Source organism: Crotalus tigris, unplaced genomic scaffold (genome assembly GCF_016545835.1).
Source record: "Crotalus tigris isolate CLP2741 ecotype Arizona unplaced genomic scaffold, ASM1654583v1 scf7180000017575.500234, whole genome shotgun sequence".
Classification (NCBI taxonomy): Eukaryota; Metazoa; Chordata; class Lepidosauria; order Squamata; family Viperidae; genus Crotalus; species Crotalus tigris.
Genome location: NW_024096486.1, coordinates 295,287 through 313,808, shown reverse-complemented (window position 1 = coordinate 313,808; position 18,522 = coordinate 295,287). Strand labels below are relative to the sequence as shown.

The 18,522-nt window shown below is 37.3% G+C and overlaps 1 protein-coding gene and 1 long non-coding RNA gene across 3 annotated transcripts in view; one reads left to right on the top strand and one right to left on the bottom strand.

The window, feature by feature from the left end:
* CDH26 (cadherin 26) overlaps nucleotides 1-10,361 on the bottom strand; it is a 31,267-nt gene extending 20,906 nt beyond the window's left edge. Inside the window, exons 1-2 of one of the 2 annotated variants that reach the window (XM_039357108.1) lie at nucleotides 10,159-10,361; nucleotides 2,068-2,148 (exon numbers count right to left, since the gene is read on the bottom strand). In XM_039357108.1, the coding sequence (XP_039213042.1) occupies nucleotides 2,068-2,148; nucleotides 10,159-10,215 (138 nt within the window). In that variant the 5' untranslated portion in view covers nucleotides 10,216-10,361. Of the gene's footprint in view, nucleotides 1-2,067; nucleotides 2,149-5,742; nucleotides 6,163-10,158 lie in introns of those variants that run through there. The other variant, XM_039357099.1, reaches the window with a different exon arrangement.
* A 222-nt stretch (nucleotides 10,362-10,583) lies between these two features.
* LOC120314242 lies at nucleotides 10,584-17,548 on the top strand. The gene is made up of 3 exons (XR_005558383.1): nucleotides 10,584-10,687; nucleotides 16,318-16,438; nucleotides 17,513-17,548. It is a non-coding gene; the product is annotated as an uncharacterized LOC120314242 (long non-coding RNA).
* The last annotated feature ends 974 nt before the right edge of the window (nucleotides 17,549-18,522 follow it).

Genomic DNA, 18,522 nt, shown 5'->3' with positions numbered 1-18,522 from the left:
TATTTGCACCTCTATAACTGTTTGGTTTGGCATAGCAATCAAACATACCAGAAACAGACTTCAACAGATAGTTAGAATTGTTAGAAAAAACAATTGCAACCAGCCTGCCTTCCGTTGAGGACCTGTATATTTGTATTTGTATTTTGTATTTAATTTTATTTATATGCCGCCCAATCCCAAAGGACTCAGGGCGGCGTACAGAGTTAAAACCTGTATACTACACAAGCTAGAAAAAGGACTGTGAAAATGTCTACAGACCTCACATATCTTGTTTCAACTTCTTCCTCAAGACAATGTTATAGGGCATTGCATGCAAAAACAAGTAGACACAAGGACAATTTTTCCCCCATACCATCACTTTGCTAAACTAATTCCCACAACACTGTCTTATGCCCTGGGGCCTGGGATATCAAACCACATAGTAGGGCTGTATGAATATTACCCATGTTATCTTTCTAATTACCTATTCCTTTAGCATCTTATGACTATAACTTTGTTGTTTGTATTTTGTGATTTATGTTGGTTGTTTTTATTTAGTATCCTATGACTATCACTGAATGTTGTAGCTTATGATTTATGATTATTGTATTTTATGATTATGATAATGATTTACTACTTGTTGCTTGTATGTACACTGAGAGCTTATGCACTGGAGACAAATTCCTTGTGTATCCAATTACACTTGTCCAATAACGAATTTCTATTCTATTCTATTCTATTCTATTCTATTCTATTCTATTCTATTCCATTCCATTCCATTCCATTCCATTCCATTCCATTCTATAAGCAACAGAGAACACGATATCACTCTGGGCAGAATGTCTGCTGCTCAGAAAGAAGGCTGCAGGATAAGTCCTCCACATCACCAGGTAAGGATGGGGAGGATTCTGCCTGTAAACCTGCAGAGATGCTTCCAATAGTGTCCACAGTACTGAGCTAGACAGAACAACCCATCAGTTTCTACACTGATACACAGTCACCATTTCATGATATATTCTAAATTAGTCACGTGATGTCACACGACATATTGCGTCCTTTTCCCCATTGCCGGCAATGGGGTGGGTGCGGTTTTAGTATGATGCATCCAGTCCACGGGCCGGCAGTTTGACATGCCTGCTCTAAATGATCTGTCCATGTATAACTGGGGGTCTGAAACAAGAGCAGGTATGGACAGCCTCCTTCAAATTGAACTTGGAGACATCATTCATGCAGTTTTCCAGGCAACAGTGCAGAAGGCTTCTGTTATTGCCTTCTTCTAGGATAGTTCTTGACTCCCCTGGCTAGCCTAGTCTTGGGATTCCCTGATGACCTCCAGATATTAACTAGGTCCAACCCTTCTCACCACTAAAGCCCAAACAAGGCCAGGCAAGTACAACCACCTCCTAAGAGAGAAAAAGAAATGGTATTGTTCTTTCGGATGAAGGAAAGGAATTTAAAAACAGCTTCCAAGAGTGATAAAAGGGTGTGTCCCTCAGCAAGATGGCATAACTGAGGGATGGAGCTAGCAACATTCAATCTATTTTAAAAAATAAACTCCCAAAGTTTAAAAATGCAAAATAAATATGTGAAATCAGCTAAGCCTCCATTTTTTAACTTTTGTTAGAGAGCAGATGGGATGAAATGAAGACCAAAAAAAAAAAAAAATCAAACTTCCCCAAATCAGTGGGGTTTGACTCTGAATTTTGAAAATAGAAATTAGAGGGTTAGGTGTAAATCACAGATCACAGACCTGAAATCTTCTTAAGCTTATCAGCATACTGCCAGGGATTCACTGGCTGTAGTCACGGTTATGCTAAAACAGGTAGTTTAGAAAGTCATGAGAAATCAGCCATGATTAGTGAACCAACCATCATGTTTGTTTCAGAAGAATAGAACAAATTGCATTTTATTGATCCAAGTTTCAGATTAAGTTCATCTTTGAGTGAATCTAATCCATACTGCACTTCAGACTACAATGAGTATTCCAATTCAAAGAAACAATAATGAAATTTAACTTTACAATGAATTTTATTTTACCTTTCAAATGAATGTGCTTCACTGAAGAATTTAATACCATAGTGTACCCACCTGTTTGCTTCTCTTGGGTTGATCTTTATTTACAATGATGTCATTGCCCATGGCATAATGGAAGTTATGGATGGCAAGAACCTTCATGGACAGGAAAAAGAATTAAGGTAAACATGCTACTATAACAAAGGTGAGTCTAACATTAAGACGAATGAGAAAATAAACAAGCCAAGACCATACATGACACTACATCACAAGTGTATCTCTATTTCTCTCTTCAATTGAGTCTCCTTACTGAACCAACCCAGGATATTTTACTTGTAATTTGTTGTTCTAGTAACTCATCACCATATGAAGTCAAACATAATACAGCTTTCACACATAGTAAAACAAAAGGATGCAAACTATGTTATCATTTAACACCATGCTGTTTATATGAAGACTAAAGCTTCTGGCTAAATATTACATGAGAATTCAACCACAATCCTGTAACCCACAGTTGCCTAGTGTTTGATTAAATATTCATTTAATAAAGATAATGGCCACTCTTGGGTTGAATTGGACTCCTAGAGATTACATGGATACGACCATATAGTATTATGGAGCTTGTTTGATTGCCAGTGTTGGAATTTATTGTTGGAATGTATTTCTATGCAGCAACTACAGTAGTATTCAGCCAGTAGATTGCAATGTTTATAAATTTGGATCTATCGTAGATACTCTATGCTCTATTGTTCTAAGTAGAGTTTCCTGTAACAGTTGAGCAGTAAAACACATGGTGACTGTACTCTTTGTTTGCTCTGTGGTGCTATATACAAACAGAATTTCTATCAGCTAGGATGTCTTTCAGAATTCCCAGTCCCACCTATAGCCCTACTATACCCCAGTGTCTCCTAGACTATTATTAACTACGCCAAACTGCTTAGGATCCAATCTGAATCGGTCACTGGGACCAGAGGTTTGTTCTTCCAAGCTTTTGGACCTGTGCCAGAGCCCATCCTCAGGGAACTTCTCAGTCTCCAGGATGTGTGCACTGAGCTGTTCTATATGTAATATTTATGTGATGCCTTGATAGCCCAGTGCACTTTGGTGGGAACTTTCCATACTTTCATGCAGGTCACATGATTGGTAAGCCACTCTCGGACAACACAGGCTCCCAAGGCTGAGAATCAGAGATGAGCACCACCCTCTTGAGTTGGTCACAACTGGACAGGGGAAACCTTTAACCTTTAATTACCTTCACATGTCTACTAACCATAATAAATGCTTGAATACTTTCAAGCTTTGGCTTAAAATCCTCATTGCAAGGATATGGTTGATTAGTGGCATTAATTTTAACTTGTACCACTGAAGACTCAATGTTATACTACCATCAAATGAATGCATAGAAGGAGATAAGAAGGGGAAAGAGGTAGAAGATAGAAGAAGCAAGGTGATTCATTCTATTTCCCTAAACTCAAACATGTTATAAATTGACACCCAACTTCCTTGTAAATGTAATGCCCTAAGCACTTCACAGGAAAAAAATTACTTTAGAAATAACCTATAATCAAGTATTGTATTACCCAACAGGACCTACAACATGACACAACAGAGCTTGTTGAAAAAAAGAAAACAAATCTGCTTCAGATCATTGATTATTATGTATTTTATTTATTTAACTCAAAGCAGAAATGATGTTTAAAAGACTGGAATCCTTATTTCTCAACCATGAATAAGAACAAAACCTATTTATTTACTTCCTTCTCAATATTTGTGGCATGTATTGTGTTTCTATTATTTTAGCAAGTAGCGTCAGGTCTGTTCACATTTCCAGCTTTTCCTGTTCTGCGTCAGTCCCCCAACAATCTCCCTTGGCATGAAAGGCTTAGTTAGGACTATACATTTCTTAAAAGGATTATATAAACTAAAATGTAATTGTTAATTAGCAACGAACTCTGTCTAACTGAGCACAATAAGCTTGTTTAACTTGTTGTATTACTACACCGTTGACCTTGTACTTCTAAATCAGATGTTGAAGCACTTATCTACTTGTTTCTAAAATATTAATAAGAAAGAAAGACACTGTACACAATTTAGCACCCATTCCAGTGAAAGAAAGGCTAAGAATAGTTATTTAATGTATTTTGGTAGACAATTAAGTTATATTTTTAATGGAAAATGTTTGGTACATTTCTATTTCCCATATAATGTTTTTCCCAATAGATAATTGAGGTGTATTTTCCTTCAGCTGTTTTCCCACCAGTGACTTATAGAAACTTTACACATCATCCAACCATTGTTGACATTTTATCAAACTATCACCATTACTGATAACTCTAAAATATGCTGTAAGCCACTGGTAAGAAAATGATTTTAATCATTTTTATAGGTAGATGTTGCTTAGTCCTTTAAATACTGTACCACCTGCCCGATCTAACAATTTAAGGGGGGCAAGAATCCTATCACAAATCTCTACATTAAATTTTCTGAAAGCCCAAGGAACAGACTGAATTGTTGACAAATGTGTTTAACCAAATATTGAGATTTGAATTCTCAGAGCAACAACTGAATAATTACAAAAGAACTAATCCCTTTGAAAAATTGATGATTGTACCCTCTCCCTTGATTCAAGTGATAAGTGTAGGAATGAAGGGAGACCTATTTGATGATCTAGAGGCTCTGTTATGGAAACCCGCTTGGCACAAAAAGAAAGCCAGAGTCAGATTTAAGGGATTTAAAATTCTACTTAATGGGTTAAAAAGGCTTTTAAGAAATATTGACTGATTTAATACTTGGGATTAAGATTTATAATTGAGATGAAAACTATTGGTTAGATTATAGTTCGAAATTGTAATATGGAAAAGGTTTTAAATGAGGAATTATTAGGATAAGAAATATAATATATATGTGAAATAGAGTAAGAATATTTTTGGAACAATATGTTTATTTTAGAAATGATAATCACTCTGTAATGGAATGAGAACAAGGGACAGGATTGTGATAATGGAAGATATGGTATTAGCATATTATTATTAGGATAAGAAATAGAACATAGTTGGGAAAAGTAAGAATTTTTGGAACAATATAATTACTTTAGATATCTTAATTATTATGTCACAAAATGAGGGAAATGAGGAATACCCAAAGTATAAACAACATGATTATTCAAGGCTAAACTGGAATATGGTAATTGGAATTAAGCAAAGCGTAAAAACAGGATTTGGATTTGGATTAGTAAAATTTTCTTGATAATTGCATTGATTGACTGAACTCTATTTAGAAATGTATTAATTGGAATATGTCATATTAACTGAGGGAAACAGAGAGGGAACTTTTAAGAAGTTAATCTGAACTATATACATATGACTTTGTTTTGGGGTAATTGATTACCCCATCACCACGTTGTTTCCTAAGCACCTTGATGTAAATATTGAAAAGTTAATAAAACTTGATTAAAAAAAAAGAATAAGGAACCATCCCCAACTAAAACAGGGGTGATAACTTACTCCATGGAATTACTATCTTTTAGCTCCCAACAAAAGGATTTTCCCCTAGGTGAAAGATTTCCAGAAACAGCACTTAACCGAGGTTCTATATGCTTTCTTAGACTTTCCAAACATCTCCAGGTTTCTATACTTATGGCTGAAAATCCCTATGAATTGGGATTTACATATTTAACAAAGCACTTATGTTCATCAGGGTGACCTTGAACATGTCCCCTATCTTGTACCAAACCAGTCCCATTTTACCCACCTGAGGCCTAAAGTCAAACTGAGTAACCAGGTCATTGGCTATCTTAGCTTTCTTCTCAAGGCTCAGTATGCAGTTCCGAGTTCCTTGGATGGAAAATAAAGTTTTGAAAAAGGACATGGATAAATAATTCTTAGCCATTTAACATAAAGTTAATGGCAATAGATTTAGGTTCTCACCACTGACCTTTTTTGTGAAACAGAAAAAGTGAAGTCTCTCTTGAGTTAATGCTCCCCTCTAGTATTAGGTTTCATTCATTCATTCATTCATTCATTCATTCATTCATTCATTCGGCTATGGTATGGAAGTGCCACAGCCTTCTTCCAATATGTCAACTTCCTACTAGTCCTAGTATAGCCTTAGTTTTTTTTTTAGATTTATTATTTTTATAAGAAAATGAGGTGGCTGGATGGAGTCACTGAAGCAGTAGGTGTGAGCTTAAATGGACTCCAGAAGATGGTAGAGGACAGGAAGGCCTGGAGGAACGTTGTCCATGGGGTTGCAATGGGTCGGACACAACTTCGCAACTAACAACAACAATACTCATTCCTCCTCCTATTTTCCCTCTAACAATCCTATGAGGTAGTTTGGGTTGAGAAACAATGACAGGCCCAAAGTCACCCAACTGACTTTCATGCCTAAGGCCAGACTACAATACTTCTGGTTTCTAGGCTAGTATCTTAACCACAACACTAAACTAGCTCTCATTTATTTTATTTTCCTGGTGTTTTTCATCCAAGTACTCACCTGCTCAGTATTTTCAAGCTCAATCAAGGAAAAACAACTCACTTCTCTTAAGGCCCTGGACATATTCTACAATGTTCTTTTTTCTGAGTTTTAAAAAGGAATGGTTGTTTATATGAGATAAATCCTGGGTTGATACCAAATGATGAAATGGAGGTGCTGAGGTGCATTTAAAACCTTAGGAATGTAAGATTTCATCATGCCAAACAGAAACAGAACAGAAAACTGCATGACCAAAGTTCCTGAAACTTAATCCAAGCATCAGTCCTCTCCCAAGAAGGAATGTAAAATCACTTACAGCAACTTTTTGATATAGCTTGAAAAACTGAGCTCACTGATACATAATAATAATATAATAATACAATAAAGGTCATATCTGATTGTATCTTCGCTCTGTCCAGACATTATCTTCCTACTGTGTAATTAATCCCCAAATAGGAAGAGCAGATCCTTCCCACTTTTAGTTGAGCCGTTGATATAAAGGAATACTTTCATTTCTTGTTTAAAGTCTCTGTTTTAATTCAGTATGAAGAACTGCAATGCGCTCTACATGGGGCTACCCTTGAAAAGTGTTCAGAGACTGCAGTTGGTCCAGAATGCAGCCGCGCGAGTGATAGTGGGTGCTCCTCGATACACCCACGTTACACCTATCCTCCATGAGCTGCACGGGTTGCCTATTGGTCTCCGGGTCCAATTCAAGGTGTTGGTCATTACCTTTAAAGCCCTATATGGCTCAGGGCCAGGCTATTTGTGAGACCGCCTACTACCTCATAGTTCTCTACGTCTGGTTAGATCCCACAGGCTGGGAGTCCTTCAGTCCCGTCGGCCAAGCAGTGCTATTTGGCAGGGCCGCGGAGGAGGGCTTTCTCTGTGATGGCGCCCATGTTTTGGAACCAGCTCCCCCTGGAGATTAGGACCGCTCCCACCCTGTTGGTTTTCCGTAAGCTGCTTAAGACCTGGCTTTTCCGGCAGGCCTGGGGTTTATAAAATCTGACCCCTGGATGACTGTTCTTGTACTGTTTGTTTTGTTATGTTTTATGTGTTTTTTATTGTTAGCCGCCCAGAGTCCTCCGGGAGTGGGGCGGCTTATAAATTTTAAAAATTAAATAAATAAATAAATAAATAAATAAATAAACTCTTGAATAAAAAAAATCAGTATTCCAATATTACAATATTATGTTGATAATGCTAGCTTTTAGGCATTTTTAAATGTTTCATGGGTTTCATTGTTATTATTGAAATGGTTATAATTCTTACGGATGTTATTTTATACTGATTTATGATAGAAATAAAGACCTGCACGTGGAGATGTAAAAGAACAGGTGACCTTCTTGCTTACAACAGCAGAGGATCTACAGGTAGTCCTCAACATACAATCATTCATTGAGTGACTGTTCAAAGTTAGAACAGCGCTGAAAAAAGTGACATGGCTATTGTTCACACTTGCAACTGTTTATGTGGAAAGCAGAAGACAGAAACATTGACTATGTATGTTGACTTGAGGTGAACAAAATAAAAACGAGAATATAAAAATACATTCTTTTTAGTTCTTTTTAGTTCATTTTAGTTCATTTTACTCTCTTACCAGTTAATATTTATCTTAATTTCTCTCTTTTTTGTTTTGGTTTTATTATTAAGATTACCCTTTATTATTATGACCTGTTACCTCGGATATTTTCTTGTATGTCCTCTTTTATTTCCTTTAATCCTATAGGTAGCCTTCAATTTATATGATCCCACAATGGGATCACAATTTCCATTGCTAAGCAAGGCAGTTGTTAAGTGATGTTTGCCTTGTCATAAAACAGGAAGCGAATGTTGAGTAATGTATTAATATTTATTCTCTGGAGCCTTTTCCTGCAAGTTGCCATCATTTTCTAGCTAGTGTTAGGTAGTTCAGGTAATCCTCAATTTACAATCCCAATTGGGAGCAGAAATTCTGCTGTTAAGCAAGTCAGTTGTTAAGTGAGTTGTGCCTGATTTTACAACCTTTTTTCTCACGGTTGTTAACTGAATGACATGGTCACTAAGCAAATATGGTGTGCTTATTGGAAGCTGGCTGGGAAGGTCGCAAATGATGATAACAGGATCCCCAGATGTTGCAACCATGCCGATTGCTAAATTCCTGAATTTTGATCACTTGGCCATCGGGACACTACAATGGTTGTAAATGTGAGCACTGGTTGTAAGTCACTTCTTTCAGTGCCAATGTAACTTTGAACAGTCACTAAACAAATGGCTGTAAATTGAGGATTACCGCTAGTCCAAGATTTCATGAAAGCATCAGATCATGGATTAAGGCTGAGATCTGCACCACTCAACAGGCTACACAAAGCTTGGTAAACTCCTACTCTGGTTCCACTTCAAATGCCCTAGTGGTATGAATTGGGGTCAATAATTGGCAGAAAGTGAAGAGGAACTAAAGAGCCTCTTGATGCGGGTGAAGAAGGAGAGTGCAAAAGTTAGCTTGAAACTCAACATTAAGAAAACCAAAATCATGGCATCCGGCCCTCTCAATTCCTGGCAAATAGATGGGGAAGAAATGGAGGTAGTGACAGATTTTATTTTTCTGGGCTCCAAGATCACCTCAGATGGGGACTGCAGCCAAGAAATTAAAAGACGCTTGCTCCTGGGGAGGAAAACTATGGCAAATCTAGACAGCATACTAAAAAGCAGAGACATCACCCTGCCAACAAAAGTGCGTATAGTCCAGGCCATGGTTTTCCCAGTTGCAATGTATGGCTGTGAAAGTTGGACCATAAGAAAGGCTGAGCGCCAAAGAATTGAGGCCTTTGAACTATGGTGCTGGAGAAGACTCCTGCGAGTCCCTTGGACTGCAAGGCGTTCAAACCGGTCAGTCCTAGAAGAGATCAACCCCGACTGCTCTTTAGAAGGCCAGATCCTGAAGTTGAAACTCAAATACTTTGGCCACCTAATGAGAAGGAAGGACTCACTGGAGAAGGGCCTAATGCTGGGAAAGATTGAGGGCAATAGAAGAAGGGGACGACAGAGAATGAGATGGCTGGATGGAGTCACTGAAGCAGTAGGTGTGAACTTAAATGGACTCCAGAAGATGGTAGAGGACAGGAAGACCTGGAGGAACATTGTCCATGGGGTCGCGATGGGTCGGACACAACTTCGCAATTAACAACAATTATGAACTCTGACATCATAAGAACTTAGTTGTTCTTATCCATTTTTCCACTTATAGTGTCAGTGTACAATTTTTAATCTGGCTGATCTTGCAAGATTGACCATCATGAATTGCCCTAATATTTCAAGAAGAATTCTGCTGCATAAGAAGACTACAAAATCCTATTTTGATCATCACCACATCACCCAAATTTGCCAGCGTTGACCTCTGTGAAATAAAATGCAAACCATGTTCAAGAACAACAGGACAAGGACCTTATCAAACACTCTCATTCCAGGTTGCCAAGGTCAACAGCGCACAATCTGAAAGAAGAGACGCCACCTACAGGTAGCTGGGATTTTTGCCTAGAAAACGGGGACAAAGTCTGGTGTGTCCCACAGGGGAACCCCAGGCTGTTGTTGCTGCTGCTCCTGCCCATAACACAACCGGCTGCGGTGGGCAAACTGCCAATCATGGAGGTCCAGCATCAGCACCAGCTCTCCGGTTCCCTCCCCGCCTCCCCATCCCTTTCCCTTCCATACCGCCAGGAGGAAACGGGCGGCGATAGAGCCCCTCTTGCGCCCGGGCGAAGCCGGCATCGTGGTCCCGCTCGGCTTTGGCTGGCTGCTGAGGCTCCCGCCGGTCTGTTTACGGAGCTTGGGAGGACGATCCCGCCGCCTTCTCCCCGACAGAGGCTGGCGGATGCTCCGGGGCAGCGCGTTCGACTGGAGAGCCGCCGAAGGTGCGCTGAGATTATAAACTAGCCACCTGCTAAACAGAGGGCGGGGAAGAAAGAGAGAGAGCAAACGCTGCTAAACAGAGGCTCGAGGATCGTGCGTAACTCCACCCTGCCCTTTCGCCGAATTGCCTTGACATCAGCTACGGTTTGCAGTGTTTCCCAAACTTGACAATTTTAAGGCATGTGGACTTCAACTCCCAGAATTCCACAGCCAGCATTGTCAAGTTTGGGAAACACTGGAAGGAAACATTTTTACCCCGCCTTCCCATTCAGGAATCCACTACGGCTGTTGTCTACTGTGTTTAAAGCAAGAATAAAAGTAAAATTTGAAAGTAAGTAAAAGCAAGTTTTTTTTTTAAAAAAAAGTATCTTCTTTTTCTTTAATCTTAAGCGTAAATCTATCCATTTCTGCACAATCCAGTATTTTCTTGAAGATACAGCATATTTTCAAATATGGGACATATTGTATCAACGGCTGGAGAAACGGGATAGAAATTAGGAATTTAATGTGTATTATTAAGTAAAACAAATGGACCCAGACAACACGTTGTTTACCATGAATTGTAAATATAGAAAACTAATAAAATATATATTTTTTTAAAAAAAAAAGAAAAAAGAAAAACCAAAGTGGAAATTAGCAAATTATTGGGAACAGCTTTTTTGGGTTTTTTTTACAGGGAAAAAAAGCATGCAGTCTTTCCATACTACTAAACAGTAGTAATTTAGTTCTCAGGTACTTATCCACGCAAGACTGAACTTTTTTTGGTTGATTGATTATATGCCATCAAGTCATTTTTGACTCCTAGCGACCACGTAAAATAGATTGATGCTCTACAAATGCTCTATTCCCAACTTGGTTTTTCATGTCTTCCAGTGGTGTATTCATCACCACTGTAACATGTTGCTGCAGTCATCTTCTCTCTTTTCCTTCATCTTTGGCATCATTACAGCCTTTTCCGGAGATTTTGGGTCTTCTCCAATACCAAGTTAAAACTGTCAATACTATAGTCTAACGTTTGCTTCCATAAAGTGATACAGAGATGGCTTGCACAGTTTTGATTTTTGTAAGCATAAATACATCAAGGCATTTGAATATCTTTTCCAAGGCCTTTGTGGCTGCAGTACTAGGTGCTGGCTTGCAATGTATTTCTTGACTACTTGTTCCTTCACTGTTGATGGTTGATCCTAATTATAAAAAATAACATCTCATTACAGTTGCAGTATACAGTACTGTAATGTCACATAACAAATAACTCTGTTGAGAAACACCTTGTTTTTAATATTCTTAAAAAGTGTCTTGTGTCATTCTTCAAACAAAATGGGATAATTTTATATATTGAACTAAGTAAAATGATTTTGGGAATGGGGGAAATAAAGCAGGGTTCCGTCTCTTTTGTAATTTGTCTTCACTGCTTCTATAAAAAATAATAAATCTATTCAGAAGATTTAAGGTAAGACAAATGCAACCAATTCATTCAATTGCTTGGATAAAATCTGGATTACTCAAGATAAGGAGGATACAGCTATTTAACTGGAATAAGCAATAAATGTAATACAACTCAAACCTTCACAGTTAGGCTGAGAGAAGTAAACAAGACACACACACACACACACACAGAGAGAGAGAGAGAGAGAGAGAGAGAGAGAGAGAGAGAGAGAGAGAGAGAGAGACAGACCATAGATCAAATGTAAGATTAATTGTGGATTCAAAGCAGCCATAAGGAAAAACCAGATACAGTGATTAGGTGTTAGTATGTTAGCACAACAGATTTTTGAAAGCTTGTGAACACCAAGTAAAACAGTCACATCTGAACTCATCTGTTACAAACCTGTGTATTCATATAATTCTGGCTGGTCCCTGTCTCTTTCTCCAGTGTACCAGCAATCTCATCCAAATTTAGGATTGAACATTAAGTAGAAAAAAAGTGGAAATATTTGTTCCCAAATCAGAATGACTCTAAGGGCCAGGCTGTTTTGAACACCATATGTTGGAAAGATAGATTATATACTTTACTGGAATTTATATCTGTTATTTTCAGTGTATAGCATAGGTATTTTGGGTTGTTTATGTTGATCATTTTATCTTTACAGATGAATTACTCATGTAAAATTTAAAGACTGTCACTCCAATCACAGGGTGGAGTTGAAAGATGAAAAGAGAAACTCTTAGTTTTACCAATTGCCTCACTTCATTGTTTTCTAGTGGCTCATCCTAAACCATTTTGTGGTGATTTGCTAAACAAGGTAGATCACATCTCTTTGTAGTGCTAAGTAGTTTGCCAAGTTGAATGGTGCCAAAATCTGGCAGCACAGGCTTTGGGTCTTTTTTCAGGCACCAAGAGTAGTCTACCTATAATTTATCATAAATACCATACTCAAACTTGTCACTCTAGCCTTCTCAAAGCAATGGCTGACATTAGCAATTAGAAAGTAATAATTTTCCACTCCAGACTAAATAATAATAATAATAATAATAATAATAATAATAATAATAATAATAGGCGCCTTGGGTGCAATCCCAAAAGAACTGGAGGACCATTGGCATTGACAAATCTGAACACCATTGACATTGACAAATCTGCCATTAGTCAATTGCAAAAGGCGGTCTTACTAGGAACTGCTTCCATCCTGCGACGATATCTGTAATAACATCAAACATCCACATCTGCCTATCCCAGGTCCTAGGTAAGGACTCGATAGGAAGACAAAATGCCAAATCCAGTCTGAACATCTGGCTGACTGTGTGATGATCCATAATAATAATAATAATAATAATAATAATAATAATAATAATAATAATAATACCTGTAATACCATCAAACATCCACATCTGCCTATCCCAGGTCCTGGGTAAGAACTCAATAGGTAGAGAAAATGCCAAATCCAGTCTGAACATCTGGCTGACTGTGCGATGATCCATAATAATAATAATAATAAAGTTGGAAGCGATCTTGGAGTCATCTAGTCCAACCCCCTGCTCAGGAAGGAAACCCTACACCATTTCGGTCAAATGGCTGTCCAGTCTCTTCTTAACAGTGCGGGAGCATTCACCACTTCTGGAGGCAGGTTGTTCCACTAGTTAATTGTACTAATTGTCAGGAAGTTTCTCCTTAGTTCTAGGTTGCTTCTCTCCTTGATTAGTTTCCATCCGTTGCTTCTTGTCCTGCCTTCAGGCGCCTTGGAAAATAGCTTGACTCCCTCTTCTTTGTGGCAGCCCCTGAGATATTGGAACAATGCTATCATGTCCCCCCTCGCACTTCTCTTCATTAAACTAGACATACCCAATTCCAGCAACCGTTCCTTATATGTTTTAGCTTCCAGTCCCCTGATTGTCTTTGTTACTCTTCTCTGTACTCTTTCTAGACTCTCAACATCTTTTTTACATCGTGGTGATCAAAACTGGATGCAGTATTTCAAGGGTGGCCTTACGAAGGCATTGTAAAGTGGTATTAATACTTCACATGATCTTGATTCTCTCTGTTAATGCAGCCTAGTACTATGTTGGCTTTTTTGGCAGCTGCAGCACACTGCTGGCTCATATTTAAGTGATTGTCCACTAGGACTCTGAGGTCCCTCTCATAGTTACTACTATTGAGCAAGTACCCACTATACTATACTGTACATTTGGTTTTTCTTGCCTAAATGTAGAACCTTAGAAAAAATCAAAATTGTTTGATTAGATGTCCCCAACTTGAGGTTGAAAGTAAAATGGCCTGTTGGTTTTTCAAATTATTGTTATTCCTTTCTTCTGTTGTTATCATCACTAATCTTCTTTATTAGTGTAAAAATTCCTTAAGTCTGTAAGGCTACATAACTGAGTAGAACGTGAAGATAGAGACCTTTGGTTTAGCATAGAAACCAAGGGACAAATTGACGTATTTAATAACATAACATGAATTCTGAACAGATTCACTTAATTTCACAAATTGGCTAAATCCCTTCAATTCAAGCATATCCAAATATTCTTCATCTGGCTCCCTGAGAAGGAAAAGACAGTGTTCTGAACCTCCCTTGGACCTATCCTTCCACCTACATGTTCAAAATCCATTTCCTTGGGGGTTTTTTTCTCCTGGAATTTAATTGAGAGGAGATTCTCTCATTGCCATCTTTTAATAGGTGGCTCCACCACTTAAGTATCATGCAGCTAAAATTCCATTGATTTAAAAGGATGGAAGAAAACACTTAAGAAAACACCTAGGTGAGGGGTCTTCAAACTTGGTCCTTTTATGACTTGTAGACTTCAACTCCCAGAATTCCTCAGCCAGGTATGCTTGGGTCCCATGTTCTGCACTCAGAAGGTCTTCTGTCTATAGAAGACTTCATTCCTGACTTCAGAAAAGCAACAAATCTAGCAGTGCTGAACCAAAGAAGCTTCTGCTGCTATTTAGTTCCTAAATGTTGAATTGAGTTTTTGGAATAATATTGGTTTGCAAACATGCCTGGCCCGAATAACTGAATAATAGTAGTAGTTGTAATATTTACCATGGGAAGAGTTGCAGTCCAAATGCATCTGAAAACAGCTAACATGGTGTAACTTGCTATAGGGTGGTACATTCCCCAAGCATTGAGATAGTAAGGTTGGACTTTGGGGAGACCATAGAGGGGTTGATGAAGATGATGGATTAAGCACCTGAATTGTTTTGATTTGTTTTGGGAGCCACTCAGAGTTCTATTTTACAAGATGAGTGGCAATAAAAATGTTTAAATAACTAAATGAATAGATACCTGTATAGTCAATAACAGGTATTTTAGTAGTTGAGTTCTCCATATATCTCAGTTGTCCAAAAAGGCATCCTATCAATCTAAGCAGATAAGAAGCAATATGTTCTACCCACCCTGGATGGAGCGTAACACTTTCTTAGAAAAGGGTTTAAAATTCTAGATCACTTAAAACATGCTTTTCATAAATTCAACATGTATGCCTGTGTTGAAAATAAACCAAGTAGAGGAAAACACAATAATATATAAATAATACACAGGTCATTCAAAAGGAGAAGTCAGGAAAATCTTTCCCAGATAAATTGTTGCTCTTTAGATATGGAAAACTATTGCCATTTCCCCATTCCTTTTCAATATATTCATAGCCCGAAATTACAAACCCAAGTAACATAATCGCCATAAAAGAATGTTTATCTAATGCAGAGCAAAGCTGAACATGAAAATGAATTTGATATCTATTCAATGTAATTGCACTTAGTCACTACCAGTTAAAAGCTTGATTAAAGTTTCATTTTTGCAGCAAACTGCCAGGTCATGTAAGATTTGTTGGGGATGGGAGGGTGAGTGAGTTGTCCAAAGCACTCAAAAAGCTTCCATGGCTGAAGATGGACTAAAACCTGAGTCTTCCCTTGCCTAGTCCACTGCCTTAACCACTGCATCACATGGGAGTATTAGTTAAATTTCACTATGCCTAAAAGTATTAGAGTTACACAAACATGGTATTCCCAGTGATGCTGTATGGAAGCAACAGTTGGACTTTGAAGAAGCAAGATAGGAAAAGTTTTGAACTTTTATCCCGGAGAGGTCTCCTGAGAATATGGTACTTTGGACAGCAAAAAGAACAAATAGATGAATCTTCAAGTTTTCATTCAAGGCACAAGTGAGGGTCAAATTATCCTGCTCAAGTCATAGGTAAAGACCTGGCTCTCTAGAAAAGTCTCTAAAACTCAGAAAGGTGGAAGGAAAGACAACAGCAAGATGGACAGATTCTGTTGAAAGCACTGGAAGACCAGTTTAGGGACAGATCATCATGAAGAAAAGCTATCCGTGTTGAAAATAACTTGATGGCATGCAATCATCATCAATCATGTCTGCAATCAGCATTTGTAAAATTTTCCATATAATTCAAATACATCTGTTGTCATCACATGCATTGAAATCTCTTCACATTGAAGCTTTGTATAGCCCTTTTCAAAATTTCTCCAGGTAGATGATGTTCAAAAATCCATCTTTTTTGCTCTAGGATTATCAAAGTTGTTAACTTACATCTATCAACATGTTTACATTTCAATTTAACATTTTCTTCATATTCCGGAATATATTTATGGGAGATAAAATGCTGCTTTTCAGCTAATTTTTTTCAGGTGAGTACATTTTTATCACCTCTAATCATATAATTCTTTTAGGTAAAGAATGCTCAATGGAGCATAGAAATGATGTGGATGTTAAATTATGTGGAGGCTAAAACATATGAAGAACGGTTGCAGAAATTGGGTATGTCTAATTTAATGAAAAGAAGAACTAAGGGTGACATAATAACAGTGTACCAATATCTTAGGGGCTGTCACAATGAAGAGGGGGTAAATCTATTTTCCAGAGCACCTAAAGGCAGGACAAGAAGCAAGGGATGAAGACTAATCAAGTAGAGAAGCAACCTAGAACTAAGGAGAAACTTCCTGATATTTAGAACAATTAATCTGTGGGTCACCTTGCCTCCAGAAGTTGTGGATGCTCCAACACTGGAAGTTTTTAAGAAGAGATTGTACAACCATTTGTCTGAAATGTATAGGGTTTCCTAATTGAACAGGAGGCTGGACTAGATTACTTCCAAGGTCCCTTCCAACTCTTAATTCTGTTATAAATCACTCAGTATTAAATACAGTATATGCTCCCCAGTTCCTAGAGTTGAAGAATTCCCTTCCTCTGTTAGATATTCAAGGTCAACTGAAACAAAAGTGACCACATTGAGGAGAATTGGGTATTTCAGTATTCGATTACCGTTTTAAAAGATGAATGTTTCCTAGGAATATCCCTTTTCTGTCAAGTTGTGCCAAACTTCTAAAAAACACACAACATGTACATATCTGATGAGGGATTATTAAAGCTCTGGGGAAATCATGTGAAACAAAGTGTCAATATATAGAGTGTCCAAAATTGAAATTATATGTTACACAAAAAAAATGTAAGAACTACACTCAAAGCATAGTAGAGCAATGTGCAATGTTTGATGAGTGAAGGCCAAAATTCAGATTTTGAAGAACTGTGGGAAATCATCTACTGATGCTATGCAGTGGCCACAAAGGGGCATGGCTACAGTGACCATATTTTCTTGGAAAAAGTAAAAATCAAATCTGAAAAAAAAGGGTACAAATCTGGAAGAGGTCGATAAGATTCTTTTAAAAATTAAGTAATAATGTTTTTAACTTTGGTTTCCAAAGGAAAATTCAAGAGCAAAACCAAGAAAATCAATCAATCAATATGAAGAAATTATGACTGATAAGAATTGGATTGAATATAAGAGAATCTAAGCGAACAAAAATTATAAAAATAGGATGTATGCTGAACTAATGAGATGATGATTATGAGAATAATATAAGCTGAAAAAATGTTATATAGAGAGATCATTATTATTTGTATAAATATAAAAAATGCCTATATCTAATCATTTATATATTGAAAATATTAAGAATTATATTTTGGCTAAGGTTGAAGAAGGAAAATACAAATGGGAAAAGGGAAGATCAAATAAATGTATTATTAATTAATATATTAATTATGGAATTATCAAATTTAATCATTATTGACTGTTAATTAATTATTACTGTTCTTTTTTTCTTGTTAAAATATAAATGAAGACAACATGCCCTACACCAGGCACTGGAGATTGTTATAGTTAAAAACCAATAAAATATCTATTAAAAAAAAAAAAGAAATGTTCCTTGAGCCGCTATTTTTAACACTGTTTTCCTCCAAATACATATTTCAAAGTGAATTGTTTTCAATGAGTATTCAAACTTAAGTCAACACTGGTTGCAACTGCTCTCCTTGACTTGTTGGAGCAGATTTTCTACAAACAACATTAGTGAAGGCATTATTTTTCCACCCATGAGAAAAGGGATTGCATGATCAGTTTTGTTTGTGTGATTCTTGTAGTTTCAGGAAATGGCAAAATAGAATTTGAGAATATTCTGGCAATGCCATGCAGTATCTGCCGTCTCCATTAAGCAAACAAATCAAATCAAAATCCATTTTCATGTGAATGAGAAAGTAATTTATGTCACTTATATAAAACACATCAAAATTAGACCTGGCAAGTTTATATGGCATGCTAAGCTTCATTAGTGTTAATATGACTCATGTTTTTGTGGTTTACTGTGCTGTGTGCACTCTAAATTTTCATTCAAGGTATTTGAAAATTCAGAAAATGGGATCCTTTGGTAACCATATT